The 19,216-nt window shown below is 43.2% G+C and overlaps 1 protein-coding gene across 2 annotated transcripts in view; it reads left to right on the top strand.

Annotated features, from left to right (window-relative positions):
- LOC119564132 (cytochrome P450 2D14) overlaps positions 1–2,346 on the top strand; it is a 28,761-nt gene extending 26,415 nt beyond the window's left edge. Inside the window, exon 9 of one of the 2 annotated variants that reach the window (XM_037882985.2) lies at positions 1,947–2,346. In XM_037882985.2, the coding sequence (XP_037738913.1) occupies positions 1,947–2,125 (179 nt within the window). In that variant the 3' untranslated portion in view covers positions 2,126–2,346. The remainder of the gene's footprint in view (positions 1–1,946) is intronic. The other variant, XM_037882991.2, reaches the window with a different exon arrangement.
- Positions 2,347–19,216: the final 16,870 nt, after the last annotated feature.

Here is a 19,216-nt window from a genome sequence, read left to right as displayed (position 1 = left end):
GTTTTTGTTTTATGATTTTATTTTAGTCCATAAACAAGTAATTGTGCAGCCACCCTCCATTTGTGCCAAACTGCAGTGCAATAAGAGTCTCCCCTGCACTCTTTGTCAGTGCCTGCCTTTCACTCTCTCTGGAGCAGTGGTTCCCAGTGGGGCAATCCTTTGTGTGCAGAGGACGTCATTTTGCTCTGCACAGCATGACCTCGCATGCACCATATGCACCAGGTGGAGGACACTATTTCGTAGAGCAGGATGGCATCCTCCACATGGCGTTACCTTACACTTACAGTATGTCTGAGATTGAGCTGTGCAGAGGACACCATTTGGCTCCTCCATGTTGTCTGGGGTTCCTTCAGGAAATACTTCACTAAAATGGGGTCACACTGGCAAAAAATTTGGGACCCACTGGTCTAGAGCCTCACATAATTCAAGGATGGACTTTTTGTTAGCAGCACAAAGCACAACACCTCTACCTTTCCTATTTGCTCAATAGCCACACTCAATAATAGTGTTGCCGCTTTCCATCTCGAACAGCTGGTCAAATTTCAGGGCCCTGGGGACATTCCAGTTGGAAGTAGAAATTGAAGGAGTCAGGTATTTTCTTTGATGCAGTCTTGTTTATAAGGAACATACAAAGTCCAGCTCCTCTGAATTCAGGAGGAACCAATAACAAAAGGAGCAGTTTCTTAGCTTATGGCCCCAAGCCTCTTTTGCCAACAGACCCAAAACCTTTTTTCCAGAGTCACACTGCACTCACAGGCTACTACTGCTTGTCCTTCTTGCTTTTGTCTCTGCCTCATTCTCTGTTTTTGTCTGTTCTCAGTTTTCATGTGTTCTCTCACACACTCACAACTCCCTTCCCCCTGCCTCCTCCAACCTGGTCACAATAGCAAGTGGACCTCCCTACCCACCGGATGCTAGTTTCTGGAAAGATTCTATTAGGCCTTGTTTTAGGTGTGGTTACAACTATCTTAAGTGAAGGGTGTGTTCACACAGCAGTTTGAATGATGTTTTGAGTCAACGCATAACACAGTTTTACCCAGCTCATATCATGGGCTGACCCATAACTTCAGTTATCAACTCATAGACTTCAAAGATTCATTTTACTATCTTCAGAGAGAACAGTCCAAAGAGGAAGATGGGGGTGTTGTCATAAAGGTTCCTAATGACTAGGAGAAGGATTTTGCAGTGGCTACGGGAGTAGATATGGCACCAGTGAAGTCTTTCGGGCTGGTGGTGAGGTGATCCTGTTTGTACGAGTACTGCAAAGGCTTGTTGCAGTGGTTTAGCCTGAGATGGGTCATTGGTGAAGATGTACCACTTTGGTTTCCTGGACTCAAGGCAAATACATGATCCCCAGATCGCACTTGAACCAGAATCTCCTGCCTGGTAGCATGGGCATGTTATTCCACCTCAGATTTCTCTATCTAAAGGCATTTATTTGCCCATTTTGATTCGAGAAGTTAAGAATTCCACAAAGAGCATATGGGACAGATCTTCAACTGTAAATTACCACAGATCCTTTTACATCAATGGAGTTGTGCCAATTTAACCAGCTGCAGATTTAGTCCTGTGTATTAGAGTGTCTCTGACCCTTTTGAGTCAGGCTAACTAGGCAGTAATTCCCCTCTCCAAATCAACTGACAGAGTCTTTGTTTTATGATTTCCACTGAAGCTTCTGGTGCTGGCCACAATCAGAGACAGGGAATCGGATTAAACAGAACATTGGTTGGTCTAGAGAAGTATTTCCTAGTTGTTCCTGTTCACGCAGAGTCCGGGAATAGGGAGACTCACCATCTGCTGCATATGGAGGCAGATTCTCTGTTCACTCCAACCTGTGGGTGCGCAGTACGGGTCTTACTCCTTCAGTGACTAGTCATTTACATGTGGTGTTGTATCCTCCTCCTCCTCTCTGCCTCCTCCCTCTTTTCTCACTCCCACGCTTGCAGGTCGTCGTGTTTGCCTGGGGGAACAACTGGCCAGGACGGAGCTTTTCCTCTTCTTCACCAGCCTCCTGCAGCACTTCACCATCCGTCTCCCTGAGGGCCAGGCCAGGCCTCGAGAGGATGGACACTTTGCCACGACACTCGCCCCCCACCCCTACCAGATCCAGGCTGTCCCAAGATAACAGGAGCGCCTTTTCAGATTGGGGAGGAGGGCAACTTTAACCATGATTCCAGGGGACACTTAGTCACCTGAAAACTCTAGGGTTTTCTGCAGATTATAATTTAGAAATTAGCTGTTAGGAGCACTGTATCTAATTCCTGTATTGAAATAAAGAGAATTAAATAAATATTAGGCCTACTCAGCTGTAACACTAACATGTTCTCACATCTTGTATCAAGTCCCTGGAGGGACACTGATTAGATTTAACATTTTAATGTATATTCTTACTAACTCTTGAAGGCAACAATTGAAATAATTGTGGAAAAATCTAGATTACTTTCTATCACTTTTTGCAGTTCGCCAAGCTTGGAGTAGATCATTTAACTTTGGAAACATCCTACTAAGGCAAGGCCCCCATGAGTTTATACTGCACCTGCCTGGGCCTGTATGGATGTTACCTCACTCCAAATAATAGACTAGAAACTGATCTTGAACAGGAGTGAAATTGACACTTTCAAGTCACTTTCACAATATTGCCAACCCTAAATGTTCAAAAATTATGAATCAGGCTGACCAAAAATCATGAGATTACGTAAAAGTAATGGATTTGGTGCTCTTTTTATTGTCTTCTGCTTTTTGAGCCTTTACTGTTGACCTGAATTTGATGGGTTAGTTGGCAGGATTGCACTTTAATCCCGCTTCCTTAAGAATTTGCAGGAGCTCATCCAGCTTTGCCAAATGTTCTTCCTTGTTGCAAGTTGCTAAGCAAAGGTCATCTACATACTGGAATAAAACAGTCAGTTTAGAAAATCGTGTTAGGCCTTGCCGCATTTGAGCATGGAACAATGCCCAGCTATTTTTATATCCCTGTGGTAATTGGGTCCAGGAATATTGGACCCCCTGGAAGCTAAATGCAAACCTGTATTGTGACTCCCGGGCCACTGGTAAAGTCTAAAAGCTGTAACTGATATCTAGCACAGAGAACAACTGAGCCTCCTGGTCAAAGGACTGTGTGAGGTCTGGCATCTTTGCCACAGTAGGGGCACAAGTAGGGGTGACCTGATTTAACCATCTGTAATCGATGGTGAAGAGCCAAGAACCATCTGGTTTCTTAACGGGCCAAATCAGGGAGTTGGCTGTAGAAGTGCATCTATGCAGGACTCCCTGTACCAGCAACTACTTGATAACCTTGGCTATGTAAGGGGTGGCCTGGTCTGGATAGGAATATTGTTTTTGGGTGGGCACATCTCCCCCGTCCACAACAATAGTGACTGCCATACACCCGCAGTCATGTTTGTGTTTAGCAAAGGCATCCGCATGTTTACGAAGTATGGCCTGTAACTCTGGATAGAGTGTGTGTTTGGCTATTAATGTGTCCAGGTGGTATTCATCTGGGTCTGCTCCCTCTGCTGGGATAACCATACCACACTCCAGCATGACCACTAGCGGGCAACCCAACTCTTGTCCTGCAGTAAGACACAATGACTGATTAGCCAAATCAATAACACATTCCTGCCTACCTAGGAAATCAGACCCCAACAGATTACCTTTTGGGTATGGCAATGTGAGCAACGTGAAGACATGGATCTTGTGCTGGTGACCAATTTGTACTTCGATAGATTTAGATAGCATGGCCATAACTTGGTAGTTTACAAACGTTGATAGTATCTTTGTTTTCCCAGATGCCAAAACAGAGGATCTAGGATCCTTCACATGGATGATACTGATTGCTGCTCTGGTATCTACAATAAAATTTAGGTGGCAGCCCCCTACCACTATAGATTCCGTGGGTCTTCCACTTGTGTCTCTTCCCAGAGAGGTTGTGATGCTCCTCAGGCCAGCTGACATCAGGAGGAGTAATCTATGGGAAAGATAGGTGGTTAGCCTTCAGGCTCTTCCACCTCCAACTCCTCAGGGATAGCTGACCCTGCATGAGAATAATTGGGAGGCAGGGCTGAGTCCACAGAGGCCATTGGTTGGTTTAAAGGATTTGGATGTTGATCTCCCAACACAAACTCGTTTAGGCATGTCCAGAGTTCTCGGATATCCGGCGGTGGGTCTCCAGGGTTTGCTGCACTGTCTTGAACATCGACACCACTGAGAGGTCCTCCTACTGATGGGGTGGTGGTGATCTAGAACCCTGAGGATGAGAAGAGTTCTGTGCAGCACCTGCAAGAAAAGGAACATGATCTTGAGGCCCCTCTCCCCCCTCAGGGCCCGAATGCATACCCCTGTAGATTGTTCTGTGAATTGAAATTATTGGCCCAGCGCTGAGATCGAGGGGACATAGGACTAGTCTGGTTCTGCCCTTGAGATGTCCGGCTAGGACCCTCAATCCTCACTATGGGAGTACTCTGTGGCTTTTGCAGATTTGCAACTGGGGCTCCACGTCGACCTGCCTTAGGGTTTCCCTGGGTATAGGCTCTGACTAGAAAAAACAGGGCCTTATCCAGGGAGGTCCCAACATGGATATGCATGTTAACTCTTTCCTATAGGTAGGGAAGAGAATTATTAACCAACAAGCTAACATACGGTGGTTCATCTGTGTCCTCTTTCATGTGACTGTGCCAGGCTGCACTTAACCGTAGATGAAATTGGTGGGGAGACTCATTTGGCTTTTGCTTCAAGTTAGACAGGATAGCCACTCCAGGATGCGGATTACAGTTAAGCACGACCATTGTCTCTGAAAAAGACTTTTCACCCTTCCTATACTCCGGGGGCAAAGTGCTCCATAAGGCTCAATTTACTGTGAACTGTAAGATTTTAACCCAATCATAGAATCATAGAATATCAGGGTTGGAAGGGACCTAGTCCAACCCGCTGCTCAAAGCAGGACCAATCCCCAACTAAATCATCCCAGCCAGGGCTTTGTCAAGCCTGACCTTAAAAACCTCTAAGGAAGGAGATTCCACCATCTCCCTAGGGAACCCATTCCACTGCTTCACCACCCTCCTAGTGAAAAAGGTTTTCCTAATATCCAACTTAAACCTCCCCCACTGCAACTTGAGACCATTACTCCTTGTCCTGTCATCTGCTACCACTGAGAACAGTCCAGATCCATCCTCTTTGGAACCCCCTTTCAGGTAGTTGAAAGCAGCTATCAAATCCCCCCTCATTCTTCTCTTTCGCAGACTAAACAATCCCATTTCCCTCAGCCTCTCCTCATAAGTCATGTGCTCCAGCCCCCTAATCATTTTTGTTGCCCTCCGCTGGACGCTTTCCTATTTTTCCACATCCTTCTTGTAGTGTGGGGGCCCAAAACTGGACACAGTACTCCAGATGAGGCCTCATCAATGCCGATCATCACTTGGCAAACCAAATAATTGTGCTGTTTCCTGAACATGCTGTGCCTGTACTGCAACCGAAGAATCCTCCATCATTCCTATTCGTTTAGCTACCAAATCCAGAGTTTTAATATCTGTAACCACTGCTATGGGATGGTCAGGAGTTACATCTGGAGAGTTTGGGCGGCTCCCACTGGAATCAGTATCTGAAGTGTCTTTCCCCCAAACCTGGAGGCCTTCTCCTACCCAAGTCAATACTTCCTTCATCGGAACTAGCAGATATTTCCCTTGAGTGGAACCTGAGAAATATATGGATAGTGTAGTGTTCTGGATAACTCCTGTGGAGGGTACTCTCCTACCGTACTGTCACATTCCTTATGCCAGTGAAAGGTACGGATGGAAGTTCCACTGGCATACGTAGTGACATTAACACATATCACGGTGATGATTGTATCACACGCATTAGATATCTGAACCACTTCTGATACAGCACACTCCATTTCCCTGGCAATTTGAACCTCCAAAGGCATTTCTCCTGCTCTGCTAAGAGCTCAGACAGTCTTTTCCTGAGAATCTCCTTCTCTCTCTCCCTCTGCAACATCCACTTGCTTTTCTAGGATGACAGTGTCTGGTTCACTTAACTCCTTCTCTAGCACTATGGCCAGAGGACTTCCCTTTTCTGCTGGCATACTGGCTCCCATTACTTCACTATCAACTTCCTCTTTTAACTCACCAGGCTGTTCCTCTGCATTAGCGGCTTCAGAAGCCATCTCCACACTAGCTAGCTCTCTCGCTCTCCTTCTTGTTACTGGTCCCACGGGCTGATCAATTTCTGTTGGTTCCACTAACCCAATAGGGATAGGAACCACTGCTGGCTCATCTCCTGTCTCTCCTAGCTCCTTGGCCATAATCCGAGGGGGCTTCTCCTTATCTACAATCTCTGTCTGGACCCAGCAGCTTACGGTTTCAGGCACTCCTATGGTCTCTCCCATACAGCTCGACGCCATACACCTTTCCTTATTCTTTCTCAGTGAATCACAACTGCCTTCTAACTTTCTGATCTGATCCAGCAACCGACCATGGTCTAGTTTATAACCTTCCAGTGATTTTAAACTGGCAGCTGCTCATTTCTGCCACCCATACACTTCCTCACGCAACTCACGGGAATGATGCTGACTTCATTCTAACTTCCTTTCCATCTTTTTTCCTTTACAGAAAAGAGAGAACCACTCTTCAGAGGCAGTGTATCACTGCTCCTTTAACTCCTGAATTTCCTTATCCTTCTTCTCTACAGCTTTCTGTGCCTTCCTGAGCCGCTTCACTTTCACATTTAACTTCCATCCTAAAAGATCACATGCTGCCAAACACTCCATTGCAATTCCTTTCATTTCACTATCTTTTCTTTTCTTTCTCTCAGTATCAATTTCAAACACCCGACTCACGAGACTCCATGGGTTACTATGATCGGAGAGAACTTCCCTATCTTTCAATTGTTCCAGTCCTCCTCCATGTTCCCTAATGTATCTTCTGACATAAATTTCTAAGGCTATATCGGAGGCAGCCTCTACAGGCTCTGCTGCCTTTCTTTCACTCATTTTTGCTTTTACACTGAATAGACTTACTTAACCTTTAAAATAACAATGAGGAAAACGTAACACTATAACTTAACTCTAAATCTTAAATCTAAATTAAGAGAGCTAAAGGCACCTTACGAAACTAATAATAGTAATAATAAAAAATATACGCCAGACCGGTCCAACAATACTTCAAACAAGACCCAAAATGAAAGGATGGGGGTAGGATCCCTCTCTTCCCTCAATGGCCAACGTATATTAGCAGATCAAGAGGTAAAAGCCCTGGCAGGACCTACTGAAGAGAGAGGCACATATTGTTCAGAGACGGCTCAAGGGGGCAATCCAGGGGAGCTGAGGGGACTACAAAGGGGGTAACTGGAACCATACAAGTTCTGAGCTAACACGACCCTTAAAATATTAATCAGCTCCACCGCTACCATGAGTGTGGGTCATTGAGCCCAATGCAATTGCCTAATCAATACTTTAAAAAAATACCCCTTATCACGTGTACAATACCATTACTCCCAATATTTGGCCATATAAAACAGACAAACAGACATGAAACAGTTAAACCATTTAACCCACAAGCTTCAAGGGGAAAAAAAAGAAGTAGAAGTTCTCTGGGATCAGTGCCCAGAATTCATCTGTTACAAAGGGAATTGTTACCAGACTGTGCCCAGTGACTAAGTCACACAGAGTTTTCCTTTTTAACCCCTTAAATGTCTGTTTGCCACTCACACTTCGAAACTCCTGGCTGGCTCGCCAACCTGTTGACCTGAATTTGATGGGTTAGTTGTTATGGCTCACCACTGATCACATCCGGTCAGAAGCTTTATAGGTTCTTGTCCAATTCAGACTACAGGGTCCGAGAACTCAGAGTTCTATATCGGGAGAGGACTCTCGGGGTGCTTGGCAAAAACACTTACATTGAGGACAATACAAAATTGATAAAACTTTGAAATTAAAAAAAGAATAATAAATGCTATGAAATTTATGATTACAAAACAGTAAAAGAATTCCAAAACTCCTGGTGGTAACATTCCTATTATAAGTACCTTAACTTAACATAGTTCCTTGAGGAACCGGTAATAGGAGGTTAAGGACCAGCGTTACTCCTGGCATACCTGATAACACAATGGTGCTGGCTTCCCCAATAGTTAGGAATGTTGAGTAGTTATACTATACTGCACAAAGCTGAGCTGATAGTGTGATAGAAAATAGAATGATAGGTAGATAGAAAGATAGTTTATGGAATATAGGAGAACAAAAAAAAGAAAGAGCTAAAGACTAAAAGAGCGCTAAGAGCGCTAATAGAGCTTAAAGAGCTAAAGCCTAAAAAGAGCTCCAGGCTCTTCCGTACAAGGTATTTTATAGGATCCTGATGCTATGTAATTCAGGCCCAACCTACTATACCCAAATCTTATTTCCGTATCCTAAGAAATTTATGGGTACCCTTATTTTATAGGTTAGTGGATTATGACACTTACTCTCTTTATATTAATAAGGATTATCTCCCTCCAAAAACTGCGAACCTAGGTTCTCTTGGCGACTTCCAGGTTGTGGTATACCCTGCGGTTGCCAACCAGTTGCAGATGCCGGATAAACCCATTCAGTGTTGTGTGTAGCTCCTCCCTTTGGATCCCCAAAGTTCAGGGACCATTCCTATCTGTGCCAAAGGTTAGCAGCTTTTATGCTGATTTACTCTTAACTGATTATACTTTTAGCTATTTAGTGGATCTTACTGGATACAGGCAGGTAGGCTTCTTGCATTTCAGCAAAACTATGTATAATTATTAGGAAACACATCATATGCCTCAACTCATCCTAAATTCATAGGAATTAATACTGATAAAACATAAGAATAAAATGGATTAATTCAGAACGAGAAACATTATTTGATACGGCTGGCTGGATTAGTAGGATATAATAGCTAGCAAAATAATCCTATGGGTTACATTACAGTGCACTGGGATCACATTTTGAAGCTTTCTTCACAGCCACAAGGGCTAGAAATTTTATTTTTCTTCAAGAATGAAGGCTGAAATCATCACATATCCACTTGACTCCAGGGGCTGGGTCTTTAAGGAAAGCAATAATTATCATGAGACTCATGATAAAATCATGAGAGTTCACAACACTACTTTCACTTCTGTTTAAAGGCTAATTACTTTCCAGAAGGCTCTTAAACACCACACTACGGTGATTGAGTTGCATTTCTCACAGGAGAATATTTAAAACCAAACATCAAGAATAAGATGTGAAATCATGCTGCTTGGGAAGCTATCCCCACGTGATCTACATTCCTTGTGTAGACATTAACCCATAATGAAGTGGTTTATCCAGCAAGCAAGTGGTAATTAGGACAGACACTCACAAGACAGGATTTTCCTTCCAGCTAGATCCATGAGCATGCAAGCCACTGGTGTCAAGCAGACAGGCTGCAGCCACATGTCTAGGGCACTTGTGTACTACATATGTCACACATTCAATTCAGTAGCATTTTTTTCCCCCACCAGTTCTGGCCCATTGGTGATTTGTATTAGAAATAAATGTCCAATTGGATTTTTAGAGTGTGTTGCTGTATATATGTCTGTCTTGTAGGGGGTCTTCACAGCCACCCAAAGACCCTAGATTCAAGTCTGTGGTCTTCTGAGGCGGTATAGAAATTTGAACCTGGGTCTTCTACATCCTAAGTGAGTGCTGTAACCACTGGGTTATTGGGTATAAGAGCTCCTCCTCCTCCAGTTGTGTTATAGGCTCTTATTACCCCCCACCCCCTGTCCCGATTTTTCACACTTGCTATCGGGTCACCCTAATGATTCCCAACATTCTGTTCGCTTTTTTGACTGCTTCACATTGAGTGGATGTTTTCAGAGAACTGTTCACAATGACTCTAAGATCTCTTTCTTGAGTGGTAACAGCTAATTTAGACCCCATCATTTGATATGTACAGTTGGGATTATGTTTTCCAATGTACATTACTTTGCATTTATCAACACTGAATTTCATCTGCCAGCGTCAATTTGCCCAGTCACCCAGTTTTGAGAGATCCTTTCGCAGCTCTTCACTGTCTGCCTGGGACTTAACTATCTTGAGCAGTTTTGTATCATCTGCAAATTTTGCCACCTCACAGTTTACCCCCTTTTCCAGATCATTTATGAACATGTTGAATAGGACTGATCCCAGTACAGACCCCAGGGGGATACCACTATTTACCTCTCTCCATTCTGAAAACTGACCATTTATTCCTACCCTTTGTTTCCTATCTTTTAACCAGTTACTAATCCATGAGACAACTTTCCCTGTTATCCCATGACTGCTTACTTTTCTTAAGAGTCTTTGGTGAGGGAACTTGTCAAAGGCTTTCTGAAAATCTAAGCACACTGTATCCACTGGATCTCCCTTGTTTACATGCTTGTTGACCCCCGCAACGAATTCTAGTAGATTATTGAGGCATGATTTCCCTTTAACAAAAGCTGTGTTGATTCTTCCCCAACAAATTATGTTCATCTATGTGTCTGACAATTTTGTTCTTTACTATAGTTTCAACCAGTTTGCCTGGTACTGAAGTCAGGCTTACCAGTTTGTAATTGCCAGGGTCACCTCTGGAACCCTTTTTAAAAATTGGCATCACATTAGCTACCTTCCAGTCATTTGGTACAGAGGCTGATTTTAATGATGGGTTACAGACGACAGTTAGTAGTCCCAAAATTTCACATCTGAGTTCCTTCAGAACTCTTGGGTGAATACCATCTGGTCCTGGTGACTTATTATTGTTTAGTTTATCAATTTGTTCCAAAACTTCCTCTAATGACACCTCAATCTGGGACAGTGCCTCAGATTTGTCATCTAAAAATAATGGCTCAGGTTTGGGAATCTCCCTCACATCCTCAATTGTGAAGACTGATGCAAAGAATTCATTTAGTTTCTCCGCAATGGCCTCATCGTCCTTAATAGACAAATCTGTTATTCCCATAGCAGCTAATGGAGTGGTCTTCCTATAGAGCCACATACCTGCCTACTTCCTCATGCAGCCTTATATGCTCACTGAACTCTCTCTCTCTCTCTCTCCTGTTCACACCAGTGAAATGTTCAAAGCAGACGTAACCTCTTCCCCCGCAGCATATGTGAGCAAAATGACCATGTCCCTCAACATGTATATAGCCAGTGAAATCTATACAGGCAATGGAACATTTTATAAGAACTTATTTTACAGCCAGATTTGCAGAAAAATTCTAAAAACTTTATACACGTTACAATAACCACAATCCACCTTGGACAGGACATCTGATCACATATGACAGGTTTCAGAGTAGTAGCCATGTTAGTCTGTATTCGCAAAAAGAAAAGGAGGACTTGTGGCATCTTAGAGACTAACAAATTTATTTGAGCATAAGTTTTCGTGAGCTACAGCTCACTTCATCGGATGCATACTGTGGAAAATACAGAAGATGTTTTTATACATACAAACCATGAAAAAATGGGTGTTACCATACACACTGTAACCAGAGTGATCACTTAAGGTGAGCTATTACCAGCAGGAGAGCAGGGGGGAGGGGGCGGGGAGGGAACCTTTTGTAGTGATAATCAAGGTGGGCCATTTCCAGCAGTTGACAAGAACGTCTGAGGAACGGTGGGGGGTCGGGGGGGGGGGGAGAAACTTGGAAAATAGTTTTACTTTGTGAAATGACACATCCACTCCCAGTCTCTATTCAAGCCTAAGTTAATTGTATCCAGTTTGCAAATGAATTCCAATTCAGCAGTCTCTCGTTGGAGTCTGTTTTTGAAGTTTTTTTGTTGAAGTATTGCCACTTTTAGGTCTGTAATTGAGTGACCAGAGCGATTGAAGTGTTCTCCAACTGGTTTTTGAATGTTATAATTCTTGACGTCTGATTTGTGTCCATTTATTCTTTTACATAGAGACTGTCCAATGTTTGACCAATGTACACAACAGAGGGGCATTGCTGGCACATGATGGCATATATCACATTGGTAGATGTCCAGCAGAGAATTTCCACTCTTCCACACACTTTTGGAAAGGCTTAACTCTTTGCACTAATATTTTCTCATATAAGTTCAGACTTTTAAGATCAGAAGGTGAACCTGCACATCTACCAATGTGATATATGCCATCATGTGCCAGCAATGCCCCTCTGCCATGTACATTGGTCAAACTGGACAGTATCTACGTAAAAGACTCCAATAAATTCCAAATGAAAATATCAATGTAAACCATTGCTGCTGTCCTTGGGCTTGAACGTCCATCCCTCAGTTTCTCCTGTGCTCCATTCCTCAGCTGAATGTTTCCCTGGGCTTCTTCCCTGGAGGTCTGGGTCCTCCCTTTATCAGGGCTTGCTGTACCCCAGTGGCTTCTCCATGTCTCTACTTTCCACTGCCAAGAAAGGTACTGCACAGTTTTTCTCTCTCTTTCTTTTTCTCTCTCTCTCTCTCTCTCTCTCTGCAGCCCTCCTCCTACTCTGGGCTTCCTCTCTTTATAATAACCACCAAGATCCTCCCCCAGCTAGGACTCATCTTGAATTGGGTCTGGCCCACCCTCTGGGTGAACCAGGTGCCCTAACTGAGCTCTCAGCTCTTTGTGAAAATCCCCTTACTCTCTCAGCTAGGTCCAATCATTATCCAAGGCCACCTGATACCCAGCTGATTAGGATCAGCAGGGCGTGTAGCTGATAGTCACAAGCAAGGCCAAGCCTGACTCCCCTTAAAGGGCCACCCAGGACGTGACACAGTGGTATTTCTAAATACTAAATGGGGAAACATACTATCCAAACAATTATCCATGAAGTTAAAGAAAAAGTAGTTTATCTTGCTTTACCTTTATGGGAGACTCTTGTAACCATTGGAGAAAATACTGATATCACTAAGCACTTGTTAATTCTAGTCAATGGGGTTGCCACTAAAAACCACTATATTTGGCAAGACTTGATACATTTTGTACAAGTAAGGAATGCAATTTGCAAATTAAAATAAGTGAATAAATTGTACATTACATTGCATAAGCTCCCAGTCTGAATTACCATATGGTTATAATATGCAGCAGCACTTAAGGGAACCCATATACAACCAGTACACAATACACCCATTACACGGTCAAGATCCAGTTGCGGACAATACTGATCTATGCCCAGTGAAACCTGTCAATGACTCACTCCTTAGTGTGTAAAAGAAAATACTGGAAGCAACATGTCTGACCATTTCCCACATGGTACAGGGGGGTTTCATGACAGTCAGGAGATATCAATTTCCAAACGTGAATACTGAAGCAGTCACATGAATTCTGTAGATCTGCAATTCTGCAGACACGCGCAATATTTATTTCACTTGCTACTGGAGAGGGAATTGAGTGCGCTATCAGCTAGCACTGCCCACACAGCTAACTGCTCAACAGTTACCAGACAGCGTGGCACAAAAGGATGAAAGTCTTCACATTACTTTCAGGAACACCTTGCCCATCATGCGCGGGACCAAGGAATACTGATATCTCACACATTCTGAGGTTCAGTGCATGCTGTGCTGATTTGGCACACTACGTTTTGGTGAATCCTGAGTTCAATTTCTGGAAATGCTCTGTTGGGCAAATCAAGACGCTTAAGTCTTTGAAAACATGTCAGTTGGAGTACTCTGTGTTATGGATCCTGTGAACGTGTTCCGACACTTTCGTTCCAGATTTGCCGCTATGCTTTGCTTTCTTTTTTCAAAAGACAATCCTTCACTGGCAGAGTAATGTTTCCTTTGGCGGGTGGAATATGAGAGTCATGAATGTGCAATGTATCACATTCATATGCTGCTATGGGGAGAGGACGCACCACTGTTTGGAAGCAACACCGCAGAAATATATCACATGCTTGCTACCCAAAGAACTGGATTCCCCTACACTACATCACTTGATAAATGCATTTCAAAGGCATCACTGTAATACATATTGCTGAAGGACTGTCAAAAGGAAGGATATATTTCAGGCATGCTCCTGATTTGATTTCCCTAGAAGACAGAGGCAGATTTACAGTGAAACACAGGGTGCTCTGGCACTGGGGCCCCTGCAACAACAGATTTAAGAGATAGTAAGTAAAGATAATAATGGAAACAAAAAGGATCACATATAAAACAAAAAGTATAACACACTTTCTACAGTCTAAACTTAACTTTAACAGTCTAAACCTTTATCTCACCTAATGCAATGTCCCAGCATCTCCACCCAGCATGGCTGGGATCCCTCTTTCATGAATGCAGAAAGCACTGTCCTCTTTGTTTCCTTGTTGAAGGACAAAACAATGTCCTTTTGCTTTCTCCTTATATCCCCCAAAGTTCATTGTTTTGTCCCCAAAATCAGGATGACTCCCTGGGGGTTTATTCCCTGGTGTGCTGACTTCATGTTGACTTCACATCCTTATACTGACTTTGTACGCAAATAGGTCTTTCATTGTGTTGGCTTACAATGCTTAATTTACATGTGAACTGAGGCAGACAGGTGAATATACATTCTTTGTCTGGCAAAATTTATTGGTCCACCTGGCTTTGATTCAGATCTTAAAGCATATTTTCCAGTACATATATGTAACTCCTTACATAGTGTCAGTACATACATTTGACAATGACATTAATCACCAGTGTGATCCTGGCTGTCATTTAAGATTTCACATGACATTTTTATAGATAAATATTATGATGGCCGTGTGCTAGGTCTAGTGAGTTTGTCAGGCCTGCTAGGAGATGTTGTTATAGAACAGCAAACCCTTTGCCAGCTGACACTGAAGGGTTCTTAGGGTCACACAAGCAACATACACTTTTAAGCACAGACTTCATTATGAGAGCAATGTTCACGTACAGATTACAGTCTTCTTCTCTATGACAGTGGTCCCACAGGTTCTAGGAAAAGTTTTATAACCCATACCATCTCTACATTCATACAGGAGACAAGTGGATCTCCCTTAGCCTGTGTGATGTCTGTACCTACAGGTGTAGCTGTCATATTGCATCACCTTCTCATGCTTCCAGTAAACATGGAAAGTCATTAGAATACAGATAGCCAACTAAGAAGCATTAGTAGAGGCTGGAAAAACACTGAAACAAATTAAACTTCTGATTGTGGATGAAATCAGCATGATGTCCAACTCAATGTTGGCATTAATATGCCTGTGGTTTCAAGAGCTTCTCAAAACTGAGTAGCACCTGCTCTTTTGAGGAAAAGATGTCATTCTCTTTGGAGACCTCATGTAGAGGACACTTGTGAGACAGAACATGTATTTGACACACTAACAACATGTTATTACTATTGACAGTATTAGGCTGTGATGGGTTGGGTCACAGAGACCCCCTTGGGACTGTCACCTGATGTGCTGAGACTACCTCTAAGCCCATTTTCTCTGTCAGTTTGGCCCTCCAGAACCCTGCCTTGTCAAGCCAGACATGCCAGTCTGCTCCAACACAGACTCAGGGTCTGAACCACATGCCCAAAGCTGCAGACTTAACTGAAAACCACTTAAGAAGTGCTCCTGTCTCTAGCACCCAGACATCCAGCTCCCAATGGGATCCAAACCCCAAATGAATGTGTTTTACTCTATATAGAGCTTATACAGGGTAAACTCACAAATTGTCCGCCCTCAATAACACTGATAGAGAGATATGCACAGCTGTTTGCTCCCCCACATACTAATTACTTACTCTGGGTTCAATAATAAACAAAAGTGATTTTATTTAGTATAAAAAGTAGGATTTAAGTGGTTCCAAGTAATAACAAACAGAAGAAAGTAAGTTACCAAGCAAAATTAAACAAAACACGCAAGTCTAAGCCTAATACATTAAGAAACTGCACAAAGGTAAATCTGACCCTTAGAAATGTTCCAGTAAGCTTCTTTCACAGACTGGGCTGCTTCCTAGTCTGGGTCCAGCAATCACTCACACCCCCGTAGTTGCTGTCCTCTGTTCCAGTTTCTTTCAGGTATCTCTTGGGGGTGGAGAGGCCATCTCTTAAGCTAGCTGAAGACCAAATGGAGGGGTTTCCAAGGCCTTCTATATTCTCTCTTGTGGGCGGAAACCCCTTTGTTCTCCTGTGCAAAATCATAGCAACAAGATGGAGTTTGTAGCCATCAGGCAAGTCACATGTCCATGAATGATTCATCTTTTTGCAGGCCGACGCCCTTGTTTACATGTTAGTTTGAATGTTCCCAGGAAAGCTCAGATGTGGATTGGCTTCTCCCAAAGTCCATTGTCAGTTAAGTGTTTCTTGATTGGGCACTTACTGAGACTAGTCCTTTCTCAAAAAGGTGACCAAATGCTTCACTGAAGCTACTTAGTACCAAACACATTGAAATACAGGTACATAGCCAATATTCATACCTTCAAATACAAAAATGATACACACATACAGACAGCAAAATCATAACCAGCAAACTACAACCTTTCCATATGTTGTCAGTAGCTACCCTGAGGTGCTCTGTTCTGGTTCACTGATGATAACAGTTGGCTGCGTGCGTGTTCCCTCTGTGTGCTGTCCCAGCTCTGCACAGATAGCTGACACAGCAGACCCCGAGAGAACCCCCAAAGACCACAGACTCTAGTAAGGTACGAAGGTACCCAGCCAGGTTTATTGTCCAACGAAGCACAGCAATAGTTTCCTATAGACTCTACAGGACATACTATGAATATGTGCCTCCTGGCAATGGACACAGCTCAGTCAGTGGCGGGATACTCCACTGCCCCCTAGGCTGGACAAAGATATGCCCTCCAGGACCTATTTTTTTACAGTTGCAGGACAGATTACTCATCCCTACTGACGTATTGAGGTACAGCCCCTTGACTCATTAGGGTGCCGTCTCCCCCTTTGATCATGTTGGTTCAAACAAACAGATCTGTCCAACATGCTGTCCTTTTGACCCTGTCTTTGGGATGCACCTGGCTGTTCCTTGTTATCTCTGTGAAGTGTCCTTGTATTGGGATGTCCAGGTGCCATCTTGGCATACATTTCTCTTATTACTACTTATATCATTAGCGCATGCTTTCTAGGAGCCCTTTTCCTGCCAAGTTCTGCAATTAGGGCCTGCCTCTGGCTCACAGCCCAGCTTTGCTTAGCAATGCCTGGAAGTACTTTGGGTCAGGCTTTAGGCCTCAGACCAGGCCTCTGATACAAGGGTTTATGTTTCAGGGCCTCTTACTACACCATAGACACCCCACTTGCCCTCCTCTGCACAAGACTTCGTTCAGCCATAGGACCCTGACTGCAACAATGATCTATACGGTCACAGTTCATGTCAACAACGTCACATAGGCACGTGAACTTTCGGCAATTTTTCAAATAAGCAGAACTGCAGACTAATATGCGGCAATGGAAGCATAAGCAATATGGCCACCTTTTTAATTGAGAGTATGTTGGAAACTTGGAAGCAAATGACATTAGTAAGATTGCGGAGTGCATTGTCAAAATTGAGAAGAGTGTGTACATGGAAGCTGCTGAAATCTTTAAGACCTTGGCAAACAATGAACAGCTCCTGTTTGTTTCATACTTACACTGAAAGCATGTAATAACTTTAATAAAGTGATTCTTGAAACAGATAATGAAAGCACTATGCTAATTCCTGCCCTAGACATACTAGATGTACTTAACATGACTCCAAGATTAGTAAAAGGGGTAAGTAAGAAACTCAGCAGCAAGATAAATGTCTCCAGAACTGCAGGCTTAGACACCTCCCTAGCCATCACTTGGCAATGTAGAGTTATGCCTTGCTGTAACTGTGACATTAAAAATGGTCTGGTAAATGGAGGAATGGGCTTTGTGCAATACATCCAATATGACATGCACAACCAATTTGTGGAGGAAATCACTGTTAAGTATGATAAGCTGGGACAGTCTCAACTAATGTTAAGAGTTTCAGTGACATTTCTGTTAATGATGTGTCTATTATCTGTAAACAGTTTCCATTGATCATTTCCTATGCAGTGTCCATTCACAAATTCCAAGGCTTGAACTTGGATTCTGTTATAGTTGATGTTGGATCAATTGTACGCAAAGAAGGAGCAACATATGTTGCCCTTTCTCAAGTTTGGACCCTGGCAGGCTTACACATGTAGCCGTTTGATTCCACAAAGGCTAATGCTGATGTGCAATGCATTCAAGAATATATTGTCTCAGGGAGGAATTTCTTCCTCATCTATCACCAGTTCCAATAGCTAGAAGGAGTGTTCATAAACTAGTACAATAAAAAGAAAAGGAGGACTTGTGGTACCTTAGAGACTAACAAATTTATTTGAGCATAAGCTTTCGTGAGCTACAGCTCACTGCATCCGATGAAGTGGGCTGTAGCCCATGAAAGCTTAGGCTCAAATAAATTTGTTAGTCTCTAAGGTGCCTGCCACACGTCCTCCTTTTCTTTTTGCAGATACAGACTAACATGGCTGCTACCCTGAAACCTGTCATAGTACAGTAAAGAAGATTTCCTGCAAATGACACCTGGTATGTCCAGCAAACACCCCTCCTCCCTATGTGATGCTGAAGAAACAGATGTGCTCCATTCCATAATGCAACTGCAGTTAATTGTTATGCAAATGTCATTGTACAAACACTCCTAAAAGTGACACCAATCTCATTCCTTTAATTGTGTAGCATCAGTCACCTGGTCTCATTAAATCTGCATGGCAGATAATAGTACAGCATACACAACAACCCCCAGACCATTCAAAGCACCACAGAGTTCAGAGCTGCTGTGGGCACCTACCCACTGGAGCCAATTTTCAGTTTGTCAGTGCAGCAAGACGCTTCCTAATTTCTTGTGCAGCTGCTGAACTTCCTCTCACAAGCACACATACCCTCCAGCACCTATTTACCACTACGTATATTACCATATAAAAATACCACGACTCCCCTTACATATTTCAACCAGCTACAAACCTGGAGTGAATTCTACAGTTGTCTTCTGCCAGACAATTCCTTCCCCACCCCATCCCCAACTATTCTGCTTTACTGCCCTTGCTAGGCGTGCCAACAGCATGGTGGGACAGTACAATGATCCATACATGTCAGTCATGCTCCTCCATGCCTACTTATGCTTCTTTGTGCTTCCCGCCGAGAAAAATAACCCGCCAAATTCAGAAATTTGTTTTGCAGTCTTTCCAAATTAGTAATTTTACACAGCATATATCCCAAAGGGCACGCTTATAAATTCTGGACATTACATTGCATGAATTCATAGCAGTGCAGGGTGGCTTGTCCAATGACAAGAGCATTGATTACAATCAGCACCTGCT

Source organism: Chelonia mydas, chromosome 1, assembly GCF_015237465.2.
Source record: "Chelonia mydas isolate rCheMyd1 chromosome 1, rCheMyd1.pri.v2, whole genome shotgun sequence".
Taxonomy (NCBI): domain Eukaryota; kingdom Metazoa; phylum Chordata; order Testudines; family Cheloniidae; genus Chelonia; species Chelonia mydas.
The sequence above is the reverse complement of the archived record's forward strand: the minus strand, read 5'-3'. Positions and strand labels throughout refer to the sequence as shown.